Source organism: Pteropus medius, unplaced genomic scaffold (genome assembly GCF_902729225.1).
Source record: "Pteropus medius unplaced genomic scaffold, Ma_sr-lr_union100, whole genome shotgun sequence".
In the NCBI taxonomy this organism is placed as follows: Eukaryota; Metazoa; Chordata; class Mammalia; order Chiroptera; family Pteropodidae; genus Pteropus; species Pteropus medius.
This window is the reverse complement of record NW_024349803.1, coordinates 5,052,630-5,079,381: the sequence shown is the minus strand read 5'-3', so window position 1 is coordinate 5,079,381 and position 26,752 is coordinate 5,052,630. Positions and strand designations below refer to the sequence as shown.

General features: G+C 37.3%; 3 protein-coding genes across 18 annotated transcripts in view; 1 reads left to right on the top strand and 2 right to left on the bottom strand.

Moving 5' to 3' along the window:
- NEK11 (NIMA related kinase 11) overlaps positions 1-12,408 on the bottom strand; it is a 200,801-nt gene extending 188,393 nt beyond the window's left edge. For 11 of the 12 annotated variants that reach the window (XM_039837119.1, XM_039837121.1, XM_039837126.1 and 8 more), the window contains exons 1-2: positions 12,215-12,350; positions 9,516-9,785 (exon numbers count right to left, since the gene is read on the bottom strand). In XM_039837119.1, coding sequence (XP_039693053.1) covers positions 9,516-9,685 — 170 coding nt within the window. In that variant the 5' untranslated portion in view covers positions 9,686-9,785; positions 12,215-12,350. Of the gene's footprint in view, positions 1-9,515; positions 9,786-12,214 lie in introns of all 12 variants that reach the window. The other variant, XM_039837120.1, reaches the window with a different exon arrangement.
- Positions 12,409-12,506: 98 nt separating this feature from the next.
- On the top strand, positions 12,507-26,744 carry ASTE1 (asteroid structure-specific endonuclease 1). 2 transcript variants are annotated; one of them, XM_039837133.1, is made up of 7 exons: positions 12,507-12,713; positions 13,605-13,736; positions 13,862-15,187; positions 20,381-20,591; positions 21,768-21,827; positions 22,471-22,666; positions 24,250-26,744. In XM_039837133.1, the coding sequence occupies exons 3-5, from the start codon at positions 13,883-13,885 to the stop codon at positions 21,815-21,817; spliced, it is 1,566 nt and encodes a 521-aa protein (XP_039693067.1). In that variant the 5' UTR covers positions 12,507-12,713; positions 13,605-13,736; positions 13,862-13,882; the 3' UTR covers positions 21,818-21,827; positions 22,471-22,666; positions 24,250-26,744. The 2 variants fall into 2 exon arrangements, with proteins under 2 accessions (XP_039693067.1, XP_039693066.1); XM_039837132.1 differs by lacking the exons at positions 21,768-21,827; positions 22,471-22,666; positions 24,250-26,744 and having other exon boundaries at positions 20,381-21,005.
- The window catches only part of ATP2C1 (ATPase secretory pathway Ca2+ transporting 1), a 97,140-nt gene continuing 91,517 nt past the window's right edge, over positions 21,130-26,752 (bottom strand). For 3 of the 4 annotated variants that reach the window (XM_039837118.1, XM_039837115.1, XM_039837113.1), the window contains one exon: positions 22,281-22,658. In XM_039837118.1, the coding sequence (XP_039693052.1) occupies positions 22,563-22,658 (96 nt within the window). In that variant the 3' untranslated portion in view covers positions 22,281-22,562. Of the gene's footprint in view, positions 22,697-26,752 lie in introns of all 4 variants that reach the window. The other variant, XM_039837114.1, reaches the window with a different exon arrangement.

Genomic DNA, 26,752 nt, shown 5'->3' with positions numbered 1-26,752 from the left:
TATGAGTATCAAGTAATAGGAGCTATGAAAGCAGTTGAAAAATAAAAGTGACCGTGTTCTTAAATTATGGACCAGAAATACAATTTCACAGTATTTTAAAGCAATGAAGCTTTAAAGCATAATATTAACAGCTTATTTTAATTCTACATAAAATTATTTATGCAATGCACAATTAATTTGGTACACAAGCTTCTTTTAGAACTCTTTGGTGTCAACAATATCTATTTCTCATGTAAATATAAATTTACAAACCACTAGATCCAAAAACTAAGCTTAGGAATAACTAACCAAGAAACAACATAGGGTTGTTGTTTTTCCTCCCTTGTTGAATTTTAAGTCATGCACATCACCCTAAATTCACTAGATGTCATGGCGACTAAATTTTTTTCTCAGAAATATCAGCTCAAGAATAATAAAGTGAGCCAAAAGCTAATTTTAACCTGTGAGTTTTCCCCTTTCCCATTTCTTCAACATTTAAGTTATAGATATATCTCATTTCAAATTATTTAAAGTTGGATGACATCAAAATTCAAATTTTTGTGTTCAAAATATTTATAAAGGTGGTTGCTAGCTAAAATTGCCCATACCTACTCCTAGGTCCATGCATGTGTCAAAAAAGGAACCAGATCATTTTCAGAAGGGAGAAGACTGAAAAAAGAAGACTCCCCCTCCGCTGATCCTGTTGGAGTAAGTGACGGTACAGGAGAACTGCCTACTGTGTGTCAGAGAGCTGGGCGGCTTACCCACCAAATACTGTTGAAAGAAAAAGTCTCCCAAGAAGACAGCTTGAATAGAACCAAGACCAGAAAAGGTTTGTTACAGATTATATTTAGGGGTGTCATGCTGACTTTGGGGTCAGGAAATTAAAGTTAGCCTGAAAAAGATTCTGACGTCGTCGACCATTAAAAACCTTGGATTTAGTCATTGATGTTCCTCTGGAATCTATTAAAAATCAGCTCAGTCTTGCCTATAATATTTCTCACCAAAAAAATCCTTTTTTTTTTTTTTTTGTGGAGGGGGAAAAAGAATTTATACTACAGCCATATTATATACTCATCCTTAAAACATGTTCTTTTATTAATTGAATAAATGAGACAAAATAACATTTAAAATAACAGGCTTATACAAATCTTGTGTTTTTAAAATTTAGGGTAATCAGCAATCACAATGTAAAGGGGCCAGCATGTCCAATTACATTTTTAAGTTATTATTTACTAAAATAGCTTAGATATCCACCCTATCTCATACATTTAAATGAAGAATATATTCCTTATTTTCCTGGGGCATACTATTCAGTGTTAGCAAACCTTTAAGTTCCCTACTCATAAATCCACCAAAACAATATGTCGGAATAATAGAGTGGGATAAATAAAGAAATTTAAAAGCCAGTCTTAAAATCTAATAAATACATTATAATAACTCATCTAAACTCTTTTCCTGTCAATGATCCATCTATTTTAAATAAGCCCCTTTTGTTTTCATTCAAACAATAGTAATAAGAAAAAAGCATTTTTTAAAAAAGGCTTTTTGCATGCTATTGTCTTCTTTCTAAATGCTTCTTGGTGATTCAGTCTTCAAAGCAGTCTTTTTTGGGCCCCTGCCCAAGGCAAAATGAAAAGGATTTCCCTGTATCCTACTTTATTAGTTATCTCTCATCTGTAAATACGAAAAACCAGATTAAAAGTTCATGGCTTCCTTTACGCTAATAATACATGCAGCAAAGCAGCCTCAGGAAAATGTAAATCCTTTATTCCAGAATATCAACTTCATTACCATGATTGTGATAAATCAAATTGTGCAGCCTTGCATTTTCTTCTCCCTCTTTCCCTTCTATCTCCCAAACCTTAAATGTTATTAGACGACCAGAGTCTCCGAGGCTTGACTTTCTCACAAAGACTTGGCAAAGCCCAAAGTCTTTGAAGTACAAGTTCAAATTTACCCTGAAAAGATTCACCTAGGAGGAGCCTAAGCACAAGATCCTCCAGAACACGAACTATTGAAAAGATTGAAGATTTTAAGGAGAAAAGATCTGATCACTACAATGAAAAACTGAAGAAAAATCTGTTCTCTGGCAGGGCAAAATGGAAAGAAATTAGTTTCCTCCAAATTGCTTTCATAACACTCTACTGTATGAACCACTGAATCTTATTAAATTAACTCGGCCCACTCAATAACCCAATTTTGCCTTCTCGGACACCCACGGGAGAGAACTCCTGGTCATAATATAGAAATAATAGCTTTAATAAGAGTACACAGACTGGGCTCAAAGTTGGACTCATTAAATCTACTGATATTTTGTTTACAACTCAAAACTGAAAGTAAGGATATGTTAAAATGATTACATAAATCAGGCAGAAGATCTATAAATAAGTGTCAGTAGGTACAATATACAAATACTAGCTTTGCTAAAGGCTATCTGCTATTAAACAGGAATTATTGTTTCATTCCGAGTCACTGAAAGCTTGTTTCAAATATAAAATCTATGTAGTTTAGTAAGAACTATTGCTCATTTTTAATTATGTTTGACACTGTCAGGTTACTATAATCAATTTGGTTAATTCTCTAAGAAGAAATAATGTCCTTTTTCATAAACAGTGAAAATTTACACTGGAAGGGAGGCTTTTAGTTCATTCCTTACAATATGGAAACCGATTCCTCCATTTCTCAATGTGTCAGAAATAAACTTGAAATAAATGAAGTCCTTGTTTTCTAATTACAGCTGAGCATCTCAGTAAATGTGGCCATAATTCATAACCGGCCCAAATATGCTTCAATTGAATGGCACAGAATGCCCATCAATTCTCAGTGATTGAAGCTTGGTTCTTCATTAGTTTTTCAGAGTTATACCACCGACAGAAAGGACATATGGAAACAATCACATCAAACCTGTGATGATGCTAAAAGGCACAATAGTTTTTTACTTCTACTTCAAAGAATGTACCAGAATGTACATATCCACCAAGAGGGAGCTAAATGATAACAAAGCCACACAGTGGTCTATTATGCAGGCATTTAAAATGATGCTTTTAAGAGTATTTGATAACATGGGAAAATACTTATATTTCAGTGCTTCAAAAAAAAAAAAGTTGTAAAATTATATGTACACCAAAACTCTTCTATCTTAGGGCCTTTCACACTGAATGAAACTAGTTGTTCTCCCACCCTTGTGCCTGGTTTAATGGTCCTTAAAGTACAGTCCTCAGGCCAGCAGCAACAGCTGTTAGAAATACAAACTCTCAGATCTCACCCAGACTTGTTGCATCAGGAACCTAGAGTAGAGCCCAGCAATCTGTGTTTTAACAAGCCCCCTAGGCAATTCTGATGCCCAATAAAGCGTGAAAACCACTGGCTAGTTCTTAAGTATTCTCAGCTGAAAGAATACATTCTCAGGATAGCTTTTTCTCACCCAACCCCATTCTGCAAGCTCACATAAGTCTACTGTACCTAACAGCAAGCAAGACTTGTCTTTCATAACAGTTGTGGCAGCTTGTGATTTATTTTTATGATTATGCAGTTAGTGTCTTCCTTTCCCACTAGACCAGATAATCTCAACCCCAGTGAACATTTGATTCACCTGGAAGCTCTAAAAAATCCAGATGCTTGGAGTGTGGCCCAGTTAAAGCAGAACGTATTGGGATATAACTCAAATAGATATATTTTAAAATATTATAATCCTACTGTTCAGCCAAGGTCTAGAACCACCAGATTCAAGCACCTAGAAGAACAGATGACCAGCAAATGGTGACTAGTACCTGCTGAATATGTGGCTGGCTTTTACTTTATTTTGCTAGTATTTTTAAATCTTGTACAAAGTACAAAATTCTAAATGTACAAAAAGAGTTCAGTAAAAAGCCTGTCTCATTCACTCATCCTCCATCTTTGCAGTAACCACTGTGAACAACGTCATTATGTTGTCTTAGAAGATGGAATAAATCGGTCTATACAGAAAAGACCACAAGTTGGGTGGCAAGATTATAGATTATTTTCCTGCTTTATGCACATGTGCACTTTTTGTACAGTGTATGCACATTACTTTCAGTATTGAAAAAGAGGTATCTAAGGATAACTATATGTATGTGCATCCAGAGCCATTCTGGAGATATACACAGGGTCCAAGGGTTCCCAGAAAAATGGTCATGTGGAGTGATAGTCTCTGTTTAAGGAAGAGACCCTTTATCTGGCTTAAGCAAAATAATTGTCTAATTATTCTACCTACTTTGTTTTGGTTATATTTTCACTTCTGAAAACATTCAGCTTCTCTAGAACTTGTACCAGAAAATGGTGGAAGGGTACATGAAAGAAGATACTATTCATTCTAGGCCCTGAATTAAGAGGTAGCATCATGATTTATAGATTTATCGTGCATGAATTTACTTAACATGAGCCCCTCACCAAGACAGACCATGTCTAGGTGCATTAAGAAAAAAAGCTAAGAACTGGATCTTTGTGTGGTGGCTTAACCATGGTTCTGTTCTTCAAAGGCCCTGATCCCCTCAGCCCCATACTTTGGATCTGGGCTATAAGTCTGAGATGCTCTCAGGAGAGACTGGGCTAAGGACAGATATGTAGCTTTACAATAACAAACCCAGACTTTTGGTTTTTTCAGTCACTGTTATCACACCTTGATGATTTTTCATCTCCCTGACTCTTAAGATCTAAGACCACTCCCCTTTTCCGTCAACGTAACTACCTCTAGCAGCAACTCTTAGCTACCTCTCCTCCATTTTGTTCCTTTGGCTGGTGGGAAATCTGTTAGGACTTTTAAAAATCTACTTTAATATAGCCCTAAAGCTCTTCTAAAAGGCCTGGTCCTCAATGCATGGGCTTGAGGACACCTCTCTAAGGGCTTGGCAGCGTTCTTGTTTAATTCCCAACTCTCATCTCGTGCTACAGATAGTTGATACTAGGAAGAAATGCCCTGTGGGGAGAGAAGGTATTTTCATGTTAACCATGTTGACCATGTTTAGGCAAAGGCCAATGTATAGGCACACAGTTAAGGGAAGAAATATTTGGGTATATACATGGACAAGACCAAGGGGAAAAAATTAAGTTTCTTAGATAATATACAGAAACTAGTAAGATAATGACCATATGTAGCTAGAAAGGGACCTGGGCAGTGGCCATTCCAACATCTCTAAGATCAACCTACCACATAGCTGTTTAAGCACGGTAATGTTTGTTCACTAGTTGTTTTATGTATGTTAACTCTCTTTTCTAGCTCCTGAGTGCCAAGCCTTATCTCCCATTGCTTCAGTTTCCTCTCTTGTGCTCATTCCAAAGCAAAGGTTTAAAACACAGTTGTATTAAGTACATAAAGCAAAAGATTACAGCAGAAAATCAACTGCACATAATAATGTCATTGTGTCTTAAGTGTGGTGAAAAAAAAAATTACAACCAGCATTTTGTGCTGATAAGATCTATGTTGAAACTCACTGCAAGAGTGGCCATGATTAATCACATATTTTATCATGTACAAGTAATCGTATATAAGTTTAATCATGTATTTTAGAATAAGGCTACTTCCTGAACATCGCTTTTCTATATAAATTACATGTACTATGCTAAGAGCCAAAGTAACTTCTTAGCTCATCAAAATCTCATGGGTTTGCTAAAAACAAACAAACCAAAAAAAAAGAGTAAGTAAAGTTTTAAAAAATGTTTGACAGATGAACAAAAATATAAAATTATAAACCAGAATTAGAACAATCTTTACAAATGAGTTAACATTATCACAACCTCACATCCATTACACCGGAGTATCTATACTTATGAAAGAAAATATTCCCAAATATTGTTTTACAAATTTCATGATGCAGAATATAATGAAGGAAAAATCTCTAATTCATTTGCTACTTATTTTAAGTTTAATTTTATTCTGTGATAACTAGAAAAGGAATGCCAGATATTCATGCCCCCCCAAAAAAACCTTTCTTTAAACATAAATTAATCACCTGCAATGCCTGTAGCACATTTTTTTAGCCCATAGCTAATATACAAAATCAATAAAAAATGTAAAGGAATGTGGAATTTACCTTGTAATAAAAATTCACAGTATTATGAAAAATGTCAATAGTAGAGTGGTGCCCCCAAGTGGCATACTGATAAATTGCAATACACTGATGGAAAAGTTAGAAACACTATATATATTGCTGTTCCATTTTGTCAAGTTCTTTGATTAGATCAAAAAGTGCATATTATATAAATCTAGATTTCATAGAGGCTAGTCATAAGTGTCCTACAGACCTGCTTGGACTTGTGGTCTATCCAAGTCACTCCTTTAACAAGGGATAAAGTGTATAAAGATATGCTACACTTTTTTTGTTATCTCAAAAGGTTAGAGGTGTGTTTGCAAAATAATGAAGGGAGTATCAGGTCTACTCTGGTCTATTAGGAGAACAGCATTCATAACATTATAGAAATCTTTTTATAAAGAATTAAGTCTCTACTCATCTCTAACATTAACAAATTCTCTATGTTTATGGCCTAGTACATAAAGCAGAATTTAAAACCTTACCCAACCAAATTGCTTGGAGAATGGGTGGTGCTAATTAACGTGCTTTGCTCACAAAGTTCAACTGTCAACACTCTGGGGAAAGAGTCTAAAAAAAATATAAGTTTAGTTCCCTGCCCCCATACATGCATTAAACATAACAATTGCTGATGAGCTGCTATCTCACTCAGCTGAAAGGTTAACATTCTGGGGATCAATTTCTTTCGGATAGTTATAAAGATATAAAAGAATACATGGCAACAGAACTGTTACAAGCTCAAGAAAATTCCTCGAAGAAGTTTTAAAAATCGCATGCTTGACATCATATTGTTTTGTTTGATTTTTTTTCTCTCTTAAAAGTGGAATGCAAAAGAAAAACTTACATTTAATAAAGAATTCCAATTACAGTTATTGGGTGGTAATTAGATAAAAGTTTTACTAGGTTTCACTTGATTATTCCTTTAACTTGCATTGTTTATAAATAAGATGAATATTAACTATTACTGAGTGATATTTATATGTATGACAATGTGATATCTATACTTATATTTTAAACATACATTTACAAATATATATTTATTTATAAATAAATATATCTCACATTTATTCATATTATAGTCTTTATTATATATTTATAATGATACTTTATACATATATACAGATACCTATTTAACCCTTGTTATAATCCTAAGAGGTATTATACCCCTTTTACAGATAAGATAACTGAAGCTCAGATTAACCTTACAGTTAGGAAAAGGGCTGGCTTTGCTTCTTGCCTGTTCAAAGCCTGTAGTCTTAACTATAACACCATACTGCCTTCCCTCTAGCATTTTAGGATTTTGTGAGCTGCCACATCCATGATTCTTCATGATTTTAGCAGAGAGCTCTAAAAGTAAATGCCTACAAAGGGAGGGGCAGGTTGTGGAAAGGTGTGAAGCAGCTGGGTATAAGAGATGGTGAGGAACAGCAAGAATGTGGCTAACCGGAGAGCACAGGGTCTGTCCAAAGGGGGCAGCTGCAACCCAGGTCCAGCCTACATTAGCCACATATGCAGCAATGTTAGCAAATGCTACCAAGTCTTGTTTTTTTTTCAAGCGAAGATGAAAAAGCCCAATTTCTTATGAGAGATGCCCATTTTTAAATGCTGGCAACTAATTTAGACTTAAAAAGAAACACTATGCAGGCCAGACAAAACACATTTGAAGGCTGAATGTGGCCAGTATATAATATGTTATAGAGATTCTGATGATTATGAGAGATCCTAGACTAGAACTTCTGGTATCGAATGATTTGTCAATTACCGTCACTGCTGGATTCATTTCACACACCTAGGCATCATCTGCCATCTTCAGTTCAAGTCAAGTTTAAGACTAGTGCAGATACAGGAAAGGTCACTAACAAATCACTTCCCAACCAATCAGCCCTCTCTTCTCTCTCATTCTCTCTCTCTCATTTCCTTCCTTCCTTCCTTCCTTCCTTCCTTCTTCTTCCTTCCTTTCTTCCTTCCTTCCTCTCCCTCCCTCCCTCCCTCCCTCCCTCCTCCTCCCCTCCTTCCCTCCCCTCCCCTCTCTTTCTCTGTTCTTCTCTCTCTCCATTCACATACACTCTATATTCACTCATCTCAAGTCTGAAGTTTTCAAGTTTGGTCTTCATACATCTTACTTTACATCCCTTTTAATCAACTTTTGGGCCCGTCCTGTGAATTCTCTTAAAATTCTTCATATTCCTCATTAGTTGAAGAAACCAAAATTGTGAACCCAGTGTGGTTTTACAAATCCTGGGTCAGATTTAGGTCTTACTTTCAATGTTTCCATAAAGGTTCTCTAGCAATTTTCAGAAATTTATCGTCCTGTTCTAAATGGCTGAAAGTAGTACCTCTAGGTTTTAAAAGGGGAAAAATTCTTTTCGGTAGGAGTCATAAAGCATGTTTTAAGGATACCAGAAAAGTATCAGCACTATCATCATTCTTCATGTAGGAATTTATTGAAAACTATGAATTCTAGGAAATTTTTTAAAATTCCGGATATAAAGACCACCTAAAAAGTTAACTTTTAAAATAGTAGCATTAGTAACATTTACCTTTATAATTCCTACAAAATATTAAGAAGCATAAAATTGTTTATCACATTGATTCTAAACCCACACTTAAATATCCAATGGGCAAAAGCTGGAAGAATTTAAAGTAGCCCCAAAATCTCTGAATTAAGGAATAGATTGTGGGATGAGAACTTGTTCTTCTCAAATTATGGGTTGACTTCTTGGACCATACTTCCTTCTTTCTCTTCCTCCTATGTTTCTGATGTACAAGTTTCTTATGCTAACTTCTAACTAGCATTTCACTGCAGCAAATTCCAACAACTTTAAGCTAAAAATGAAGATTCGTCCTTATCTGTAAGAAATATACTGTTCAACAGCATTAAGGGTTTTTCTCTATGATGAAAATATACAGGGCCCAACCAAATCAAAGGAGAAGTAACAAGAGAGTCATCAACATAAGCTAATTTTAGAAGGGAGCCCCTGTTTGGTTTAAATACCCAATTTGAGGACTGTTATGACTACAGACTTCGAAAAACTCCTCCACAGAAAAAAGCCCCCCCAAAAATCTAATACCATAGTTCCTTTAGTACACCCTATTCACCTCAAATGTGAATTTCCATTTATTTGCATTTCATAATATTTCTCAAACTGCAGTCATTATCAACAATTCTTATTTTATCATTCAAGAAGTCCCAATCAAGTTAAGTGGAAGCAATATTGTAATTGAGTTTCTGGTATGCATAAAAATCTTACTTTCACATAATCTCTCCCATTTCCCTTCTCTAGGTCATTTGGGTACTTTAATCGCCTCCTGAAGTGCCTTTAAAAATCTGATCTGAAGACACCATTCAAAGAGCTTTTCTATATCTTACTAAATTCTTACTTTAATGCAAAGAACATAGTGAAAGGTACTCCATGCTCTTAATCAGCTAAGAGTTGCACATAGAGGGCAGCCAGGCCAAGATTTGTAGTAAGTATTTTTACTTACAATTCCTCTCCTTGTTTGGCTTTCTTGTCTGAAACCAGATAGACAGTTCCAAAACTTCCACTGCCAAGTTTCTGTTGAAGCACATATCTTCTTGCAATCAAGGTCTTTGGATAAGTGGAAACAGCTACCGATCCACTCAAATACTTAGCAGCCTCTTGGAATTTCAGCATTGCTCCAAATACGAGAGAACTGGTTTCTTTGTTTACAGAAACTTAACATTCAAGTCTCCTAGGAGATGGTCAAATTCATCCAAGTAGCATCAGTTAATGCCTTAAAGATGAAAAGTCCAGAGATCAGGTCTATAGAATGTTGAACTATTCCCAATGAAAAAGTGTTAAGCTTTGGACAGTGATACCTGCACCTTGGTTAGTGCATTGAATGACATCATATTGGGTAACTTTAACGACTTGGAAGAAAAACTGTAAAAGCTGAAGATTCCGAAAGACGGCAGTCTTTCAATAGAAGAGAGCTTTCCTCATACATCTATATTTAGCAAAAATAAGTTACAGTCAAATTTACCCAAAGTTCTGAGCTGTATATATAGCTTCCAATAAACAATCTGTTTAAGATAAATGCTCCCCACTTACTTTTTAGAAAACATCCAAATATAAGAACATTATCATTTCATTAAATCTATACATTTGCATCGACCTTTTTGTAAGTCTTTCTTCCTACCTTATGTCTATTTTGATTAACAAATAGTGGGTTAGGATTAAATTTAATTAGCATGATGCCGGTTTCTTTAGGCTTTTTTTCTTCTGTTGACTTTAAACCATGGTATTTGCATTTATTAGAATAGATGTGAAGAGGGATAAGGATTCAGAATAAATTTTTTCCCATCGTAAGCAAATTTTGATCCAGTTTCTAAAGTTTCTATACACACTATGTATAGAATAATCTCCCTGGACTAGAAACAAGAAGTGTCACAAAAGCAGTTCAAACCTAAAATTGCATTTTAATGTTAGCTGAATATAAACGTGTTATAGGTAAGTCTGTAATTCCTCAAGGAATCTATAAATGTACAGCAGAATTATGAAAGGCAGAACTATTTCATATATATATATATGCATGGTAAAATCACTTTTATTTCATCAAAATGTAAAATGTTTTGTTAGCAATCATGAAAAATGGGTTATGCTTTAAATCTACATGAAAATGATTTTAAATGAAAGACTACGACTTGGAGTATTCAACAATTCCAAAGTTATAAGAAAAAATCTATTGTACTTAATGACAAAACAAGATGTTACCTGGGTAGTTTGGGGTACATGGCCAGTGGGCTTCAGATTAGAACATAAATAAGTAAATGTCCATTTATAGTACGTTCCTTCTTCTTGAAATAATGTATTAATTAAGTAAGTTTCACCTGATGCCAGTGAGGAGACTAGTAACCACCAAGGAAAGAAAGAAAGAGAGATAGAGAGAGAGAGAGAGAGAGAGAAAGGGAGGGAGGGACGGAGACAAGAAAGGAAGGGAAAGAAACCAAATATGTGCTCATGACAATAGTAAAACAATAGAGCATTGGGTTGGATCTTCAGCACTGAGGCTCGTATCTCAAAATCCCTGAATATAAAATTATGTGGGATTATCAAGATCACAGAAAATATTAGTGAAATCTACTGCTGAAGAAACAATTGGAGAACAGGCCTCCAAATGTATCTTTTGTGTGCTTCCTTTCTGCTGGCAAAAAAAAGAAAAAAAAATGTGATGGTTTCTGGCCAAATTAAGCTAAGAAAAATGTATGGACTCACAGTCTTTTCAACTGAAAAGGACCCCTTCAATCACTGTAATTCTCTTTATTTCAGAGATGAGATAAAGGTCCTTGTTTAGCAAAGGAGAGAATAATTGGACTTCTGAGACTTCTAGCCCAACCTCGGATTCAGGCCAGCTGCCTCCTTCTCAGTCCACCTTTAGGCCATGGATTCCATTAGTCTCCTCTGTGCAACCATAGAGCTACCTGGTTGCTTGGGAATGTATCACACTGTCTAGATTCTAGACCTATATGTGCACTTGTCAAGAGACCCTTGCCCCACTTCAAAGGGTTGTGAATGAACTTCAGCGCCTGGAACACACCTTTATTTTTGTATCCTCAGTCCCTGGCATACAGTAGGTGTTCAATAAACTTTGTTAAGGCAGATAAGCTTCTGGCAGACCAACTTCTGCCCAAGGGGGAACAAGGTGTGTGTGGTAGGGGAGGGGAGAGAAGATTTACAAAGTTGGATGGGAACTGAGAGAAAGGTGAAAAATTAAGGCCCTATGCAAACTGACCCTTGGAGGTAAAGATAATCTGGCTACGGGCAAAAGGCAAAGCATGGGCGTGTTTTTCACAGGTTGAAGACAAGTAGTTCTCTTCCGCTGTAATGATAAATGAGAGGAAGCAGATCTGACACCAGATTCTGCTAAAGTAGGAATTTAACCTTAAAGGTAAACCTTAACCTTAAGGTAAAACGAACAATTCTTTGCCTCAACTTTTTTTTTTAATTTGCATTTTCGCAAAGCGGGTAAATATATATCGAGGGGGCACCAACAACACTTATTCTCCGGAGACTGGAGCAGATCCGGAAAGTAAGGAGTCTAAGTAAGGGAGGAGGACGTTGAAGTGCAAGTAGAGAAGTGTGGACCCCGACCGGGGCAGCCTGAAACCATTGCCTTCCCCGGTGCGGGAAGCCCACGCGCCGGGAGATGCGCCTTTCGCATACCTTTCGAGGTGGAGGGCGGAGGAGCGGCGGCGCCAGGGTATGCCCAGAGTCCGGCCCGTAAGCGGGACGTACGGTGGGCAGGCCTCCAGGACCCTCCGAGTTCCAGGACCACCCCGGCCACGGCTGTTGGGCAATGTTGCCAGGGAAACAACGCGGGGCATGCTGGGAATTCTGGCGAGGCGGCCCAGAGCCTGTCACTGGGGGCGGAAGCGTGCCTGGACTCAAGTGGGCGGGGAAAAAGAGAGCAGGCCGAGCGGGCCTAGCATCCGTAAGCTGACAGCAGCCATTTTGGAGCGTATTTCCCAGCCGTCCCAGCCTTAGAGACCTCGCGCCGGACCGCTTGCGCCCCTGAGTAGTCTGCCGATACTGGCTTCACTGAACCGGGCTTCTCAGTGACGTCATACCCGAAGACTTCCGGTTCCCACCCTTGGGGTTGGACTCGCAGATGCCGGGGCTTCCGGCTTCCAGTACTCGCTTGGCTCCTGGGAGGACAGAGCAGGTGGGCTCTGTTCTTCGTCCGGGTGGTGGGTTGTGAGGTCCCAGGGTGTCGCGGCGTACGACGGCCTGTGTTTGAGGACTTGTATCAAACCTTTTGTGCGCCTGCCAACTCTCTAGCACGCTATCTGTTGAAAAACTACTCTATGCAAGGTCCTGTAATTTAGGATAAGTTGTCACGGTCTCTGCTGGCATAATTTTACAAGACAGACTTCTAAAGAAATAAGTACTGTACACGATAAGGTGCTGAGATACGGCCAAGACTAGGCGCAAAATGCAAAAGGTTGCCCAAAAATTCTGTAATCAAGATAAATTTTAATGCAATATCCTTAAAAATCGGAATGAATGCAAAAACAAAAAAACAAAATCCATGCTTGACATAATCTCACGATTTTGTGACAGTACCATGCTGAGCCATATTGGAGTCTGAGACCAAAGGAAAAACTAGTAATACTGATCCTGTGACTTAAGGTAGCCAGATATTGAAGGATATTGTTGGTAACTGGGCAAGATACGCAAAGACAAGATGAGAAGGGCCTCTGAGGTTAGAGAGTTAGGTCTTCGAGGCATGAAACCTTTCCTTACTTAGAATTATGCCAATTAAGATGGGCCCACAAGCTAAGGCCTGAAAGAAGTTCCCAGACTCCGATTGTCAAAAAAGAAAAACTAGATCCATATCATTTTCCCTACACACTTTAGTTAACTGAAGCCCAATGCTTTCTGATTTATTAATTATGAGATTGAGGATATAATTTTTATGGCTTAGGACTTTTTACTTTGACTCCACAAAATAAATATTCTGTTATAAGATGGCGAATATTAACTTTTAATTTCAAAGTCAATGGAAGTTCTGTACTATTGTGTCAGTAATGGACTTAAACTGATTTTCCTTTAGAATTATCAGCAGCCTCCATTTGTATCCAAAGGTCCAACTCCATGAAACCATTGAACTATATCCTGTAACACACAGAGAAAGCAGGAGAGAATGAAAAAGCACTCAGCTAATTGGCATTGCCTAAGGATCTAGGTAAGAATTGAGACACTGACCCCTAATATGTTGTAAAGAGCTCTTCTTAACATTTGCTATTGATTTAATGGTGCCCCCGACAGTGACTTGGTCCCCTATATTCAAGTGTGTTCTATTTTAAACAGGCAGTTCTTCAGACAGTCATCATGGGTATCCGAGGACTAATGAGTTTTGTGGAAGATCATAGTAATGAATTCTTCACTGATTTGAAGTTGCGAGACACAAGAATTATCATTGATGGCTATGCTCTTTTCCACCGGCTCTGCTTCAACTCAAACTTGGAGCTTCGGTATGGAGGGGACTATGATTCCTTTGCAGATGTTGTACAAAAATTCTTTGAATCACTGTTTTCTTGTAACATATGTCCATATGTCGTATTAGATGGAGGATGTGACATTTCAGATAAAAAGCTTACAACTTTAAAGGATCGAGCTAGGGAGAAGATCCAGATGGCGCATTCTCTTTCTGTTGGTGGTGGTGGGTATGTGTGTCCCTTACTCATCCGGGAAGTGTTCATACAGGTTTTGATCAAGCTGCGGGTACGTTTTGTTCAGTGCTTTTCAGAAGCAGATCGGGACATTATGACACTGGCTAATCATTGGAATTGCCCCGTGTTATCGTCGGATAGTGACTTTTGCATTTTTGACCTAAAAACTGGGTTTTGCCCACTGAATAGCTTTCAGTGGAGAAACATGAACACTATTAAGGGCACAAAAGACTACTATATCCCTACCAAATGCTTTTCCCTTGATGCACTCTGCCGTTACTTCAGCAATATGAATAAAGCTCTACTACCTCTCTTTGCGGTACTATGCGGAAATGACCATATTAACCTGCCCATCATGGAGACATTCTTAAGTAAAGTACGTCTGTCTTTTGGAGCTGCCAATTCTAAGGGAAGGAGACACCACCGAGTTCTGGGACTTCTGAATTGGTTGTCTCATTTTGCTGACCCCACTGAAGCACTAAATAATGTTCTGAAATATCTTCCCCAAAAGGATCGAGAAAATATTAAGGAACTTCTCTGCTGTTCCATGGAAGAATACCAGCAGTCCCAGGTGAAGCTGCAGGATTTCTTCCAGTGTGGCACTTATGTCTGTCTGGATGCCTTGAATCTGGGTTTACCGGAATGGATCCTAGTGGCTTTGGCCAAAGGCCAGCTCTCTCCTTTCATCAGTGATGCTTTGGTGCTTAGACGGACATTTCTTCACACACAAGTGGAAAACATGCAGCAGCCAAATGCTCACAGAATAGCTTTGCCCATCCGGCAAATCATCTATGGGCTTCTTTTGAATGTTTCTCCACATCTGGAAAACATGTCCTGGCGTGCATTGTCTGCTCAGCCTCTAGCTTTCAGCGAAGTGGAAAGGATTAATAAAAATATCAAAACATCAATTGTCGAGGCAGTAGAACTGCCCAAGGATCCTTTCAACTTAAGCAAGTTGACTGAGGTAAGTTTGTAATACTAATGTAGTTTTTGTAAATCACTTTACAAGTTACACAGTGTTTTCATGTATATTATCTCTCAATATAATAAACTGAGGTTGGCAGCCATATTGCCCCAGTTTCATAGCTGAGAAAACTAGGTAACCATGTGATACCTCAGCTAGGGGAGTATCAATGCTAGGGCTCTCACCTAGATCTTTTAGCTCTATATCTGCCATTTCCACTGTACTTCAGTAGTCTGTGTTACCTCTGTAGTTATTACTGCTACTGTGTTGATCCCAGCTATCAACAGCATGGGGTTATGTGGCTGAAGATAAGAAATTTGAGCTACCAAAAAAAAGTGTGCCCAAAGGCATTGATCATAGGCATAGCATTCTTAAGTAAAGTACTCAGACTGCATCAAATTTCAATTAACAAGATTAATACTGATGCTTGGGTCTAATTTTTTCATTTTTATTGACTAGGACCTTTTTAAAAGGCTTTTAATTTATGGTGTCGTGATGATTTGCTTGGTTTGGTACTGAAAACATGATTCTTAGCCTAAGTCAGTGTTGTTTAAACCTGAGTAACACTCAAACCAATTCCCTTTTCAAGGTAAAAAAAATTATCATGGATCCCAGTGTTTACTGTTTTTTCGTATTAAATTACAAATTGATATGAAACTGCTTATGCTAATATAACTACATTTACAAATTAAATGCAGATAAACTTACAATACCAATTGAAATGCCCTTTGGGAGTTTTCTTAAATCCAACTCTTCAGACTCAGAGACTCTCATAGGCCACTCTTGGTGCCAGTCTACTCGAGGGAAGACAGCAGCCGTAGCTTTCCACCAGTTAGAATCAGGCTTGCCTTTAATCTGGGAGACATTGCAGCAGTCTACTCCATTGATTCTCCACTGAAGGTGATTTCACATCTCCCAAGGGGGGAATTTGGCACTGTCTGGAAACACTTTTGACTGTCACTACCTAGAGGTTGGGATGGGGTCGGTGTTGGGCAGGGGGAGGCTGGGAGTTGCTACTGCCATCTAGTGGGGAGAGGTCAAGGATGCTGCTAAATAAACATCTTACAATGCACAGGACAGTTCTCCACAACAAAGAATTATCCAGCCCAGAATGTCAGTAGTGCCAGTTCCTGGTCTATACAGCTGACCTCAGGAACTAGCCTCGTTAGCCTTTCCATTAGTGACAGCTCAGGCAGGAGGAAACAGGATTCACATCAGGCAGGTACAAAACCTTCCTTGGTAATGGGGAATGATTGCTAATGGGAACAGGGTTCCTTTTGGGTAGTGAAAAATGTACTGGAATTAGTGATGGTTGCACAGCTCATAAATATACTAAAACCACTTTAAAAGGATGAATCTTATGGCATGTGAATTATATCTCAAGGAAAGAAAAGTCTCACTGGCCTCCTTCCCTACTGGATCCAGTCTCTCTCGTAACAGTTCCATAGACATAGCTTCCAAAGTTGCTGCAAGGGACATGCCTAATTACAAGTCACTGCACTTAGGGAAGCCTCAGGATATGGTGTCTCCATCTGGTTGTTTTATAATTCAAGTTCATTTATAGTTCAGGTTTAGATGCAGTTTTACAAGTCATTTTTATTATGCTAAGTAACACAGCTGACTAACTTTTATCATGTTTCAAGGGTAATAGAACTAGAAAGTTGAGCATAGGAACAATTCCAAACAGAAGGATTAAAACTTTACCCACACTAATAAAAATTGAAATTAACAACATTCTAAAGGGTGATGTTTTTGCCGAAATTACATTTCTACTCACAACAAAATGGTGCCATGTTGGAGGGGTTTTTAGAACTTTTTTTATGGCTTGAGAAATAATTGATGTACAATGAAGTGGCCATATTTAAAGTGCACTTTTAAGTTTCAATCTGTTTACATTCGTGAATTCATTCTGCAATTAATGTTTCCATCACCCCTAAAAGTTTCTTCTTGCCTCTTTGCAATTCATCCCTCCCTGCATATGTACATATAGCAAAGTGCACAGATAATTAAACAACTTGATGAATTTTCCACCAACTCAACACTTCCATGTAAAGGGCACCCAGATGAAGACTCATTATCAGCACCCCAGTAGCTTTCCCTAGTGTCTGGTTCCAGTAACACCCACCCCCTCACCCAGCCCCTGTAATCACTATTCCAACCTCTAACATTGAATAGTTTTGTTTTTATACTTTATAAAAATGGGATCATACAATATGAATTCTTTTCATCTGATTGATTTTATTCAACATGATGTTTGTGAGATTCATTTATATCACTGAGTAGTTGTAGATCATTCCGTGTTGCTGTATATTATTACACTGTAGGACAAGCACATTTTTCCATTTTATAGATGATGGTAATAGGAGTTCACAGTTCGGACTATTACAAACAATGTTATGAACATTCTAGTGCACCTCATTTAGTGAAAATATGAATTTGCTTTATAACTCGGAGTAGAATTGCTGGGTCATAGAATACACATATGTTCAGCTTAGACAATGTATGCCAAATGGTCTTATAAAGTGGTTTTAACAATAAATATTCCTACCAGCGGCTTATGAGAGTTCCTCTTGCTTTACACCCTTGCTGATACTTGGTATCTTCTAGTCTTTTAAAAAGCTTTTGCTATTCTGATGGTTGTGTAGTGGCATCATTTTAGCCTATTTAGTGAGTATTAATTTGCATTTCTCTGATGATTTATTTGAGCATCTTTTCAAGTGTTCATTGGCCATTCGGATTTTCTCTTATGTAAGTTTCTGTTCAAAGTGTTTTGCCCATTTTTCTGTTGTTTTTTTCATATATGTCTTTTGTCAGATAACATGTATTGTCAATTGCCTCTCTCAATCTGTGGATTGTCTTTTCACTCTAATATGTTTTGATAAACAAGTTGTTTTTGTTTTTGTTTTGCTTTTCACATTTAGATCTACAATCTATCTGGAATTGTTTCTACATAGCATGACATAGGGATCAGGGCATTTTTTCCCTCCATATGAAAATCCAGTTGAGTCAATGAGTGTAGCATGCTGATTATACTCCTTGCTAAGTAGAAATGACAAGTGTTCTCATCACTTACTTGTATTCAGAGTAGGGTGAAATTTTAGTTCACCTTCTGCACAGTGATCATCATTTGGTTTTCTCTTGGCATAAGCTAATCAATTCTGTATTTAGCTCAATGTGGTTAGCTGTAATGAGCCCATAATTCTAGAACAGTATCAGGTACAAATGTGATTCCAGAGACAAATGCAGGTACAAGTATAGAAAGTTTGTGATAGTTAGTATCTATTCATTTTGTTTTTAACAGATGTGAATAATACTTTGTCTGCTTTGTGCCAGCTGTTGTAATAGAAACGTTATACAATCTCTCATTTCATTCCTACAGTGACCTCATAGGATAGGCTTTCCATTTTGGATTTTAATGGCTGTGGACAGAGCACCACTCAAGTTAACCAGCAAGAGGTTAATCCTAAGGAGAGATAGAAGTAGATCATTCTTGGGGAGGCAGCGCCAAGACCATTCTCTCTTTGGGGACTTCTGCCTCTGTGTGGCAGCTTCTTTTGAAGGTTTACGCTTTCCCTCTCCCTGAAGGGAAGGGAAAGGAGTTGTCACATAGGATAAAACCTAACCAGATTTAAGGGCTATGAGTAGTTTGTTTCCCTTTTGGAAGAGGCTAAGGACTAGGGGGTTCCATCAAACATTTTGTGTAACACCTTATAATGCCAATTTCACAGATGATTAGACTAGAAAAGCTCAGAAACTTGACCAAGGCTGTAGTTAATGAGGGACAAAATGTCTCTGAAGTCAAACTCAGACTCTGCTTTGTTCATGCTTTGTTCATAAGTTGTAACTTGCCTAGAGAATTCAATAATTTAAGAATTATATGTAGTAAAGAATTCATGAATTTTCTAAGCCTTTACTTGGTGCGATTTTCAACCAGTTTAGATGATAAAAAATAGTTTTTGTTTTACTTTAAGTAGTTAATGCTACTTTCCTGTAGGGGTAATTGATTATACTGTAAAGCACTTTTGAGTGCTAATTTTAAAATTTTTACCACAGTATTATTAAAACCAGTTCTTATAAATCATTGTATTTAATGTTCTCATGCACTAATGATGAAACTGTTCTGTCAGTTATGAAGTGTTTTACTTCAGGTTAACATCTTATTCTCAGCTGTCAACACACTTACTGCTAACTAGGTGTTTGGTGCTGAGAAATGTGTCAGACTGTCTCATCCTTTCAAATAATTAATAAAGAAATCCTTTTCTGGCTGTGTGCATATACTAGGAATATAACTATTGTTTTCTCTTAAAGTTTGATTGTAAAGTCTCCCTGAAGGTGCCCTTTTAATAGTCCTAATTTCCCTATTTGTAAAAGTATATAACCTGTAAGATCCATTATGGTTCTTAAGATTCGTTAATGTAAAATTAGTTCAACAAGGAACCCAAAGCCCTCATAGCAGTTTACTTCCTTGTATTTGAAGTGCACTCTCTAAAAATAAGTGAATGTGTTGTGTTATTGCAAATACAATGCAGGTAGTCCTTAAATATGCCTATCTGCTTTGAATATACCTCATCTACAAGTAGCCATGCTGAGACAATCTCCCTGTGTGGGAGAACATAAAGACAATAAAACATTCAACTGGGTAGGGACATGAGACAGGGCCCAAACAAATAGAAGGCTATATGATAACACCTCAAAGGTTCATGTAATCTAAGTTTCTCCTGGAGGTGATCATAATAGCATCATGGAGAAGGTAGGACCTAAATATTTACTAGCAAGTAAGGGTATGGTTAAGTATAGATTTTTCTCAAAGCAGAAGTTAAAATGCAGATTCCTGGGCACCCCTAGAATTTACTGAAGCCAATTGGGTGGGGCGGGTAGGAGGATGCTGAGAGTTGGATTTTTAACAATCTCTGTGACATGGGCACTGAAGATGCTCATCAACCTACATGGAAGACGGAATGACAAGAGCAAGGGCTGTGTAGCAGGAGTAGACGATACATTTATTTAGTCAATCTTATTTACTAAGCACCTCATTAATGTTCTAAATGCTTTGAATGTGGCTTGTTCCCGCCCCCCACCCCCAAGGAAGATAAACTGACACAGCAGTTTCATTTTCATTAAAGTCTCTTCATACTAGGGGGGAAAAAGTCATTCCTCAAAGTAACGTGGACGATGTTTGGTGTGTATTTTCAGCTCTCCTTGGCTAGTCGGCAATTACTTCTGCTAGAAACGCTGAAGGTGAAACAGACCATCCTGGACCCAGTCCCTACTCTATTGAAATTGCCCATTGCTGTCAGTTGCTACTGGTTGCAGCACACAGGGGCCAAGGCAAAGCTACATCATCTACAAGCCTTACTGCTGGGGATGCTGATGGGGCCATTGCATGCCATAATCAACAGCCCTGGTAGGTATATGGAAATTCCAGTATATTTTTGCATGTTACTTACATGTAATCAAAAGTTTAAACAAAAAAACATTCTTGGATTATCTACTATCAGTTTTATAAGATTCTTGGATTATTTACTCAGTTATATCAGAAATTTTGCATGTTACTTACATATAATTGAAAGTTTAAACAAAAAGCATTCTTGGATTATCTACTCCTATCAGTTATATCAGAACTTAGAAACAGAGGCACCAATATCTCATTCATTGGTAAATACTTTTGAGCACTTCCATGTGCCAAGCTCAGTGCCGGAGAGTTTGACTTTAAGGGCACAACAGTGAAAATGTACTAATAAAGCCTAATGACACCTGCTCTATGGCACCTAACTAATGCTTTAGCCCATTATGAAGTGTGACTGTGTGATATCCCAGTTGCATTTTACAGTCCACATATTTTATCCCTGTCAATACAGCAGCATCATCACTAGAAACATTTAAAATTTCCCACTGGTGAAATTTCAAATACCTGCAACCACAATAAACATGCATGCTTGTGCTGATTTTTTACTTTCCTTTTCCTTTACTGTAAGTTCCAATTAGTACATAAGTCGTGATGGTAGAAATAGTAACTTCTCTATTGGAGAAATACACTGAGGCAATTTCATCTGCATTTAAATATCAGATGAAATAAATATTGATGCACTGGAGCACTTCAATTCTCTAATGAATTATTCTCTTTGAAAGATTATCAATGCCATAACGCTTTAAGTATATATGTCTAATAGTTAACACACTCAAGAAAAGTACTAATATGTAGCTACTAGCCACATTTCAAGTGCTCAGTAGCCACCTATGGCTAGAAAACAAGTGCAGATACAAAACATTTCCATCACTGAAGAAAGTTCTACTCTGGAGTTTACTTTTTAAAAAAGTTAAATGAAAGAATGAACAAGTATGACTCCGAGACACCCTAGGTGTGAGAGTGAGTAGCTGTCAGAAGGGACCGATGTTATATGACAGCCAACTTAATGCAAAATAAGTTAAAGCTCATTACTGCTTAAGATACAAGTTTAGGGTATTTCCTCCTACCGAATAATAAATATAGTTTAAGAAAATTCTCAAAGCACAAGCCTATTACGTTTTTACCTGAGTCCAACAGAAGGGGCATGTCAAGGGTCTGTTTCTTTTCTTTTAGGAATTGTGGACCCAGCACCCAGGCAGGCTCAGTGCCTTGCTGCTCGCTAATTGATAAAAGGTGGGCCTCCTTTTTATCACTTTCAAGTTGGTCTGGATGTCATTTTATGCGCCCCTGCTCAAACAAACCTGCAGAAGCTTATAGCTGAACACACTCAGCATTCATTTCCCAAGGCTGTTGCTTGCCCCTTATCCTCTATGTGAAGAAGTTGATGATTTGCCACATTCTCTAGGAGTCATACTTTAGTTTTCCTTCCATAAAACAATAGTTAAAATGTGCTTTGAACATACAGGCTGTTTCTTTAAGTGCACTGTAACATGGGGGTCTCAATGAAAGGAAGTTTGGTGGAAGAGAAAAGAATGATATTGATAGTAATTCGTATTTTTCAGAGACAGATTTAGGGTTTGAGCAGTTTGATGCAGATGTGTTTAGATCAGTGGAAGAGATACTATTTTACGGGTAAAAAATAACTTGGGGTTGAATAGTTAGGTTGTCATTAAAAAGGCATTTCAGTATAATATTTCAGTTTATACAGCAAGACTTTACAACGACATTAAAATAGTAAGGAGCCAGAAAAGAAAAGCATTTTGGTTATTTAAACTAATTATTTTCTTTATGGAATTTGAAGTTTTAGATATAAAGAAAATTAAAAGCTGATACAGTATATTTGGAAATACTGCCCTTGGGTTGTTTCTTTATCTAGATACGGAAGGTCTGCGGAAAGATGGTGCTAAGATGCTGTATGAAGAGTTCCAAAGAATGAAGGAGCAGACGCGGCCGGGCGCAAGACTGGATTTAGACACGGCTCACATCTTCTGTCAGTGGCAGTGCTGTCTGCAGATGGGGATGTATCTCAATCAGCTGCTGTCCTCTCCTCTCCCAGAGCCAGACCTAACTCGGTAAGCACCACGGAAAACTAGTTCAGATGGCTGCATACAGAAGTAAATACTTTTATTTACATTTAAAACAAGTTATTTTTAAAAATTCATCTGAAGATAATTGGTCTTGCAGCTAAAGAACTGAAACAGGAAGAATATTAAGTTATTGCCATACTCCCAAAGAAAGTTTCTATGATTAGATAAAATTACCCTCCACTTCCAGGCACTCTAGTCCTATTACCCTTTTGTATTTCTGTAATTGCATTTCTTACTACTTGGCATACTGTTCACTTATTCATTCAAGTATTTATTAAATGCCTACTCTGCAACAGTGAAGTGAAAAAAAAATTAAAAAAAAAAATTTCTGCTGTCATGGAGCTTTTATTCTAGTAAGATGACTATTAGATGCTTAAGTGAACTTTATGTAGGATTTTTGTTTTGTCAGGCCAGTATGAAGAAGGGAGAGGCAGGCTGTATGCCAGTTAGTGATTACAATGTTTGATTATGGAGTTTAAGCTGGTTAAGAAAGAAATGAAAGCAGTCGGGTGTAGGCCAGTGAGAAAGTGGTAGGATCAAAGCATTGGACATCCTGGTGATTGTCCATCCAGGAGGTATTAGAGGGAGGAAGATAAAAGGAAACTAGTTAGGAAGTAAAATTGAAATTGTATATATACTTTGTCTCTTCCCACTTGAAAATAAACTCTATGAGGGCAAGGACCTGTCTATTTAATGTACTATTTATTCAACAAATACTTGTTGAATAAATGAGTGATATATGGAGGCATACAAAATATCCTGGTGTGTTTCAAGGTGAAAAACTTCCTAGGATAATAGTGTTAATACATCTCTAGGTCTTAAATGTGAGCTAACCCTAGAACTTTCTACCAAATAAGATTAATTGGCCTTTGGCCTACGGATTCTTTATTTCTTGCTTTTAATAATTTAGGCCATTCTTGACTGGATCCTCTCTAGTTACCAGAAATCTCAAAAAAAAAAAAAAAAAAAAAACAGGAAAAACAAGTCCAAATAGTTTTCTTAATGGTGATTTCAGTAGGATTGTTATTGCATCTCAGCATTCCCAAGGTTTTATAAGTGATGATTTTACACTGATTAAACGATGGTTCTACATCAGTTGCTAAGTCACCAGTTAATCAACTCTGGCAGTTAGTTATATATTAAAATCATGGCTTCCCATTACACTTATCTTTTATTTCTGAAGTAGGTTTTTAGTTCAAGTGAATGAATGACCTTGCAAATGATGCCATTAAATACTCTCATATTTCAACAGACTGCCTGTTTGGTTTATCAAAGGCTTTTTTTAATTCCTTTTCTTTTGAAGTGTTAAGAGGCCTGCTCAACTTTGGGCTAGTTACAGAACCAGCAGTCATCCATCATTTAATTTGCTGAAAAAATATCGCCAGCCAAGAAGTAATCTTTGTAATAACAGCTCAGTTCCTTCCTTCAAGGAACAGATTATTCTTCAGTAATTTTAATAAATAGAACTCTCAATGTTTAGATACATTTGTTGAAGCCATGTTAATGGTGGTTGTCCCAGTTCACTGAACCTATGCTTTAACACCACCCTTCTCTCTCCCACTGAACAGTCTGTATAGTGGAAGCCTGATGCATGGACTATGCCGACACCTTCTAACATCAACCTCTGTAGAAAGTCTCCTGAGCATGTGTCCTGAGGCAAAGCAACTTTATGAGCATCTGTTTAGTGCCACGAAGTCCTGTGCCCCTGCTGAATTATTCCTATCAAAGAGTAAATCAAATTCCAAAAAAAGAAGGCAAAAGAAACAAGGTTCCAGCCGGTCAAAGAACAGAGTGGGAACCCTCTCAGATGCTAGATGTTGGTATGAGTTAAGCAATCGGTTTGGGCTATTAATGGTTGAAAACATGGAGGAACATACTGAGGCCTCAGAGCTTGAATAAACTCAGTCTACAACCAGATGTATAATTCTTCCTTAAAATTTTTGTTACCTCCCTTAAAATGATTAACTTTTTTCTTTGGAACTAACCTGTTAGGGGTTAAACACTGCAATAGGTAATCTTTGAATTCAAAGATATTTTGTATTCTGCTTTTAATAAATACACCCTGATTTAAGAAACTTCGGTATTCCTTACACACACTTGAAAGCATACTTGTACTTCTCATGTTCCACTGCAGTAAGTTACTAATAATAGTCTATAACCTTTAAATTGCAGCAAATCAGCCAGCCATGTTTTCATAACTCAATTATTTCCTATAAGCAGAAGCTGGGTTATCATTTCCAAAAAAATTTTTTTACAACTGTTTCCTCTTCATTCTCTATTATGAAAGGTCTGGGCCTTGGAAGATGGCAGTTAGGATGCCAGACAGAAAACTATTTATCTTTAGGTACTTAGTAAATGAGACTATGGCAGGGTTGATGAGCACTTTAGTTATATTCCAAGTTTTAAAGCAGAAATTAAAACTCTAATGGCCCCAACAAAATGAGAAACAGCATCCTGAGCTGCTAGATCAGAGAAGGAAACAACAAGAAATTAAAATATTAGAGATATATGTAGTAATACCAGAATTTAGGCCACTTCTTATACTGCAGGTTTTGACCTATCAATGGGATATGAAATTAATGAGTCATAACCAGCATTTTAAATGGAAAATATCAGATATGCATATCATATATTAGATGGTTGTGCAAAATGGAATTCTTACTATGGATTGCAGTCAAAAGACTTTGAAAGAAACTGCTCTGGAACACACTAGAGGCAGCTAAAATTACAAATACCAACAGAATTGTGAAAAGTGCTGGCCAGTTCCAAATAAAGAACTTGAAAATAACAAGTGGAATGAATACATTTGGGCAAGATCTGAAAGTATATTTCTGAACCTCATTTGTATTCCTACAGATTTTTTAAATTAAATTTATTAGGGTGACATTGGTTAAGAAATAGAAGTTTCAAGTGTTCAATTCAATTAATACATCATCTGTATATTGCACTGTGTGTTCTTCCTTTCTTCTCTACTCACTGGTAGTAATGACCCTAAGTATGGTTTTAAGCTGCTATTTTGAACAGGCCTATGTTCAGTTCCTAAAATCTGGCAAATAAATTTCTCCACTTTCTTCGTAGTACCACACTCTTAGAGAAGGAGTAAGCACAGCATCAGCCAGTTACACACACAGCACCCAAGTGTTGACTGGCTCTGGCCACTTACAAAAAGCAAAAATACAATCTCATTTGCTCCTAAAGTTTTCAACCCTAAAGACTGACTTGTTTCAAATAAAAGTTCTTGAAATAAGGAATTGTTTAAGACAGAGTGCATGGGGCTCCTTAGTAAGGATGTTTTTAATATCTCTAAAGAAATGGTTATTCTCAGAAAAATCAAGAACAGAGCAGTCGCGTGCATCTATTTTTTGAGAAGCTATGTATTTTTCCAGCAAATAGAGGATCTAATGTGGACTATAAGCACATTAAGACCTTGTTATATCAAAAATCTCTTTTCCTTGATTCCTGGAGTTGGGGGTCAATATGGAAATTATACCAAAATAAGTGTCCTATTTCCTGGTTCATCACTGCTTTTTTAAACCATTAACCTTGCATGGAAAGCTATTCATTCCCACTTCTACTCTGACAAATAACTGGTTTGACAGGCACTAAACTGAAGAGTGTATGGGCCACAGAGTTTAAAGTCAGTTGAATTATATCAATCATCTTCCTTTTTCACTAAGTTTTTTAAACATAGGGGCCCGCTGAATAGACTACAAAATCAGGTTCCCTTCTCTAGCCATCGCTATTCAATAAGGGCCATTCACTTGAAATTACGCAGCCTTGCAGTAAAGAAGTTAAAAACATTTACTCTCTGTGAAAGGTACAGGAGGCAAAGGGAGCACCTGTGTTGAAGCAGAATCTTATAATGTCCCATATTCCATTTATAAAATGTTTCCTATGTTTTCCATGAAGTCTTTAGGTTTTGCTCTTTCTGAGTTCTAGCTAATGAAATCTCACCTGAGGCTTTGGAAATGTGTGTCTCCCATAAGTAGTTTTTAAGTAACAAAAGTAACTCTGGATGCTAAAATGAATTAATTTTAAAAATAAAGTTGGAGAAAAACACTAATATAACCG

Excerpts from the sequence above, each read along its gene's own strand:
- ASTE1 (XM_039837132.1), top strand. The coding sequence starts at position 13,883 with ATGGGTATCCGAGGACTAATGAGTTTTGTGGAAGATCATAGTAATGAA. Across the intron at positions 15,188-20,380 it reads ACTTAAGCAAGTTGACTGAG|CTCTCCTTGGCTAGTCGGCA; the intron begins GTAAGTTTGTAA and ends GTGTATTTTCAG.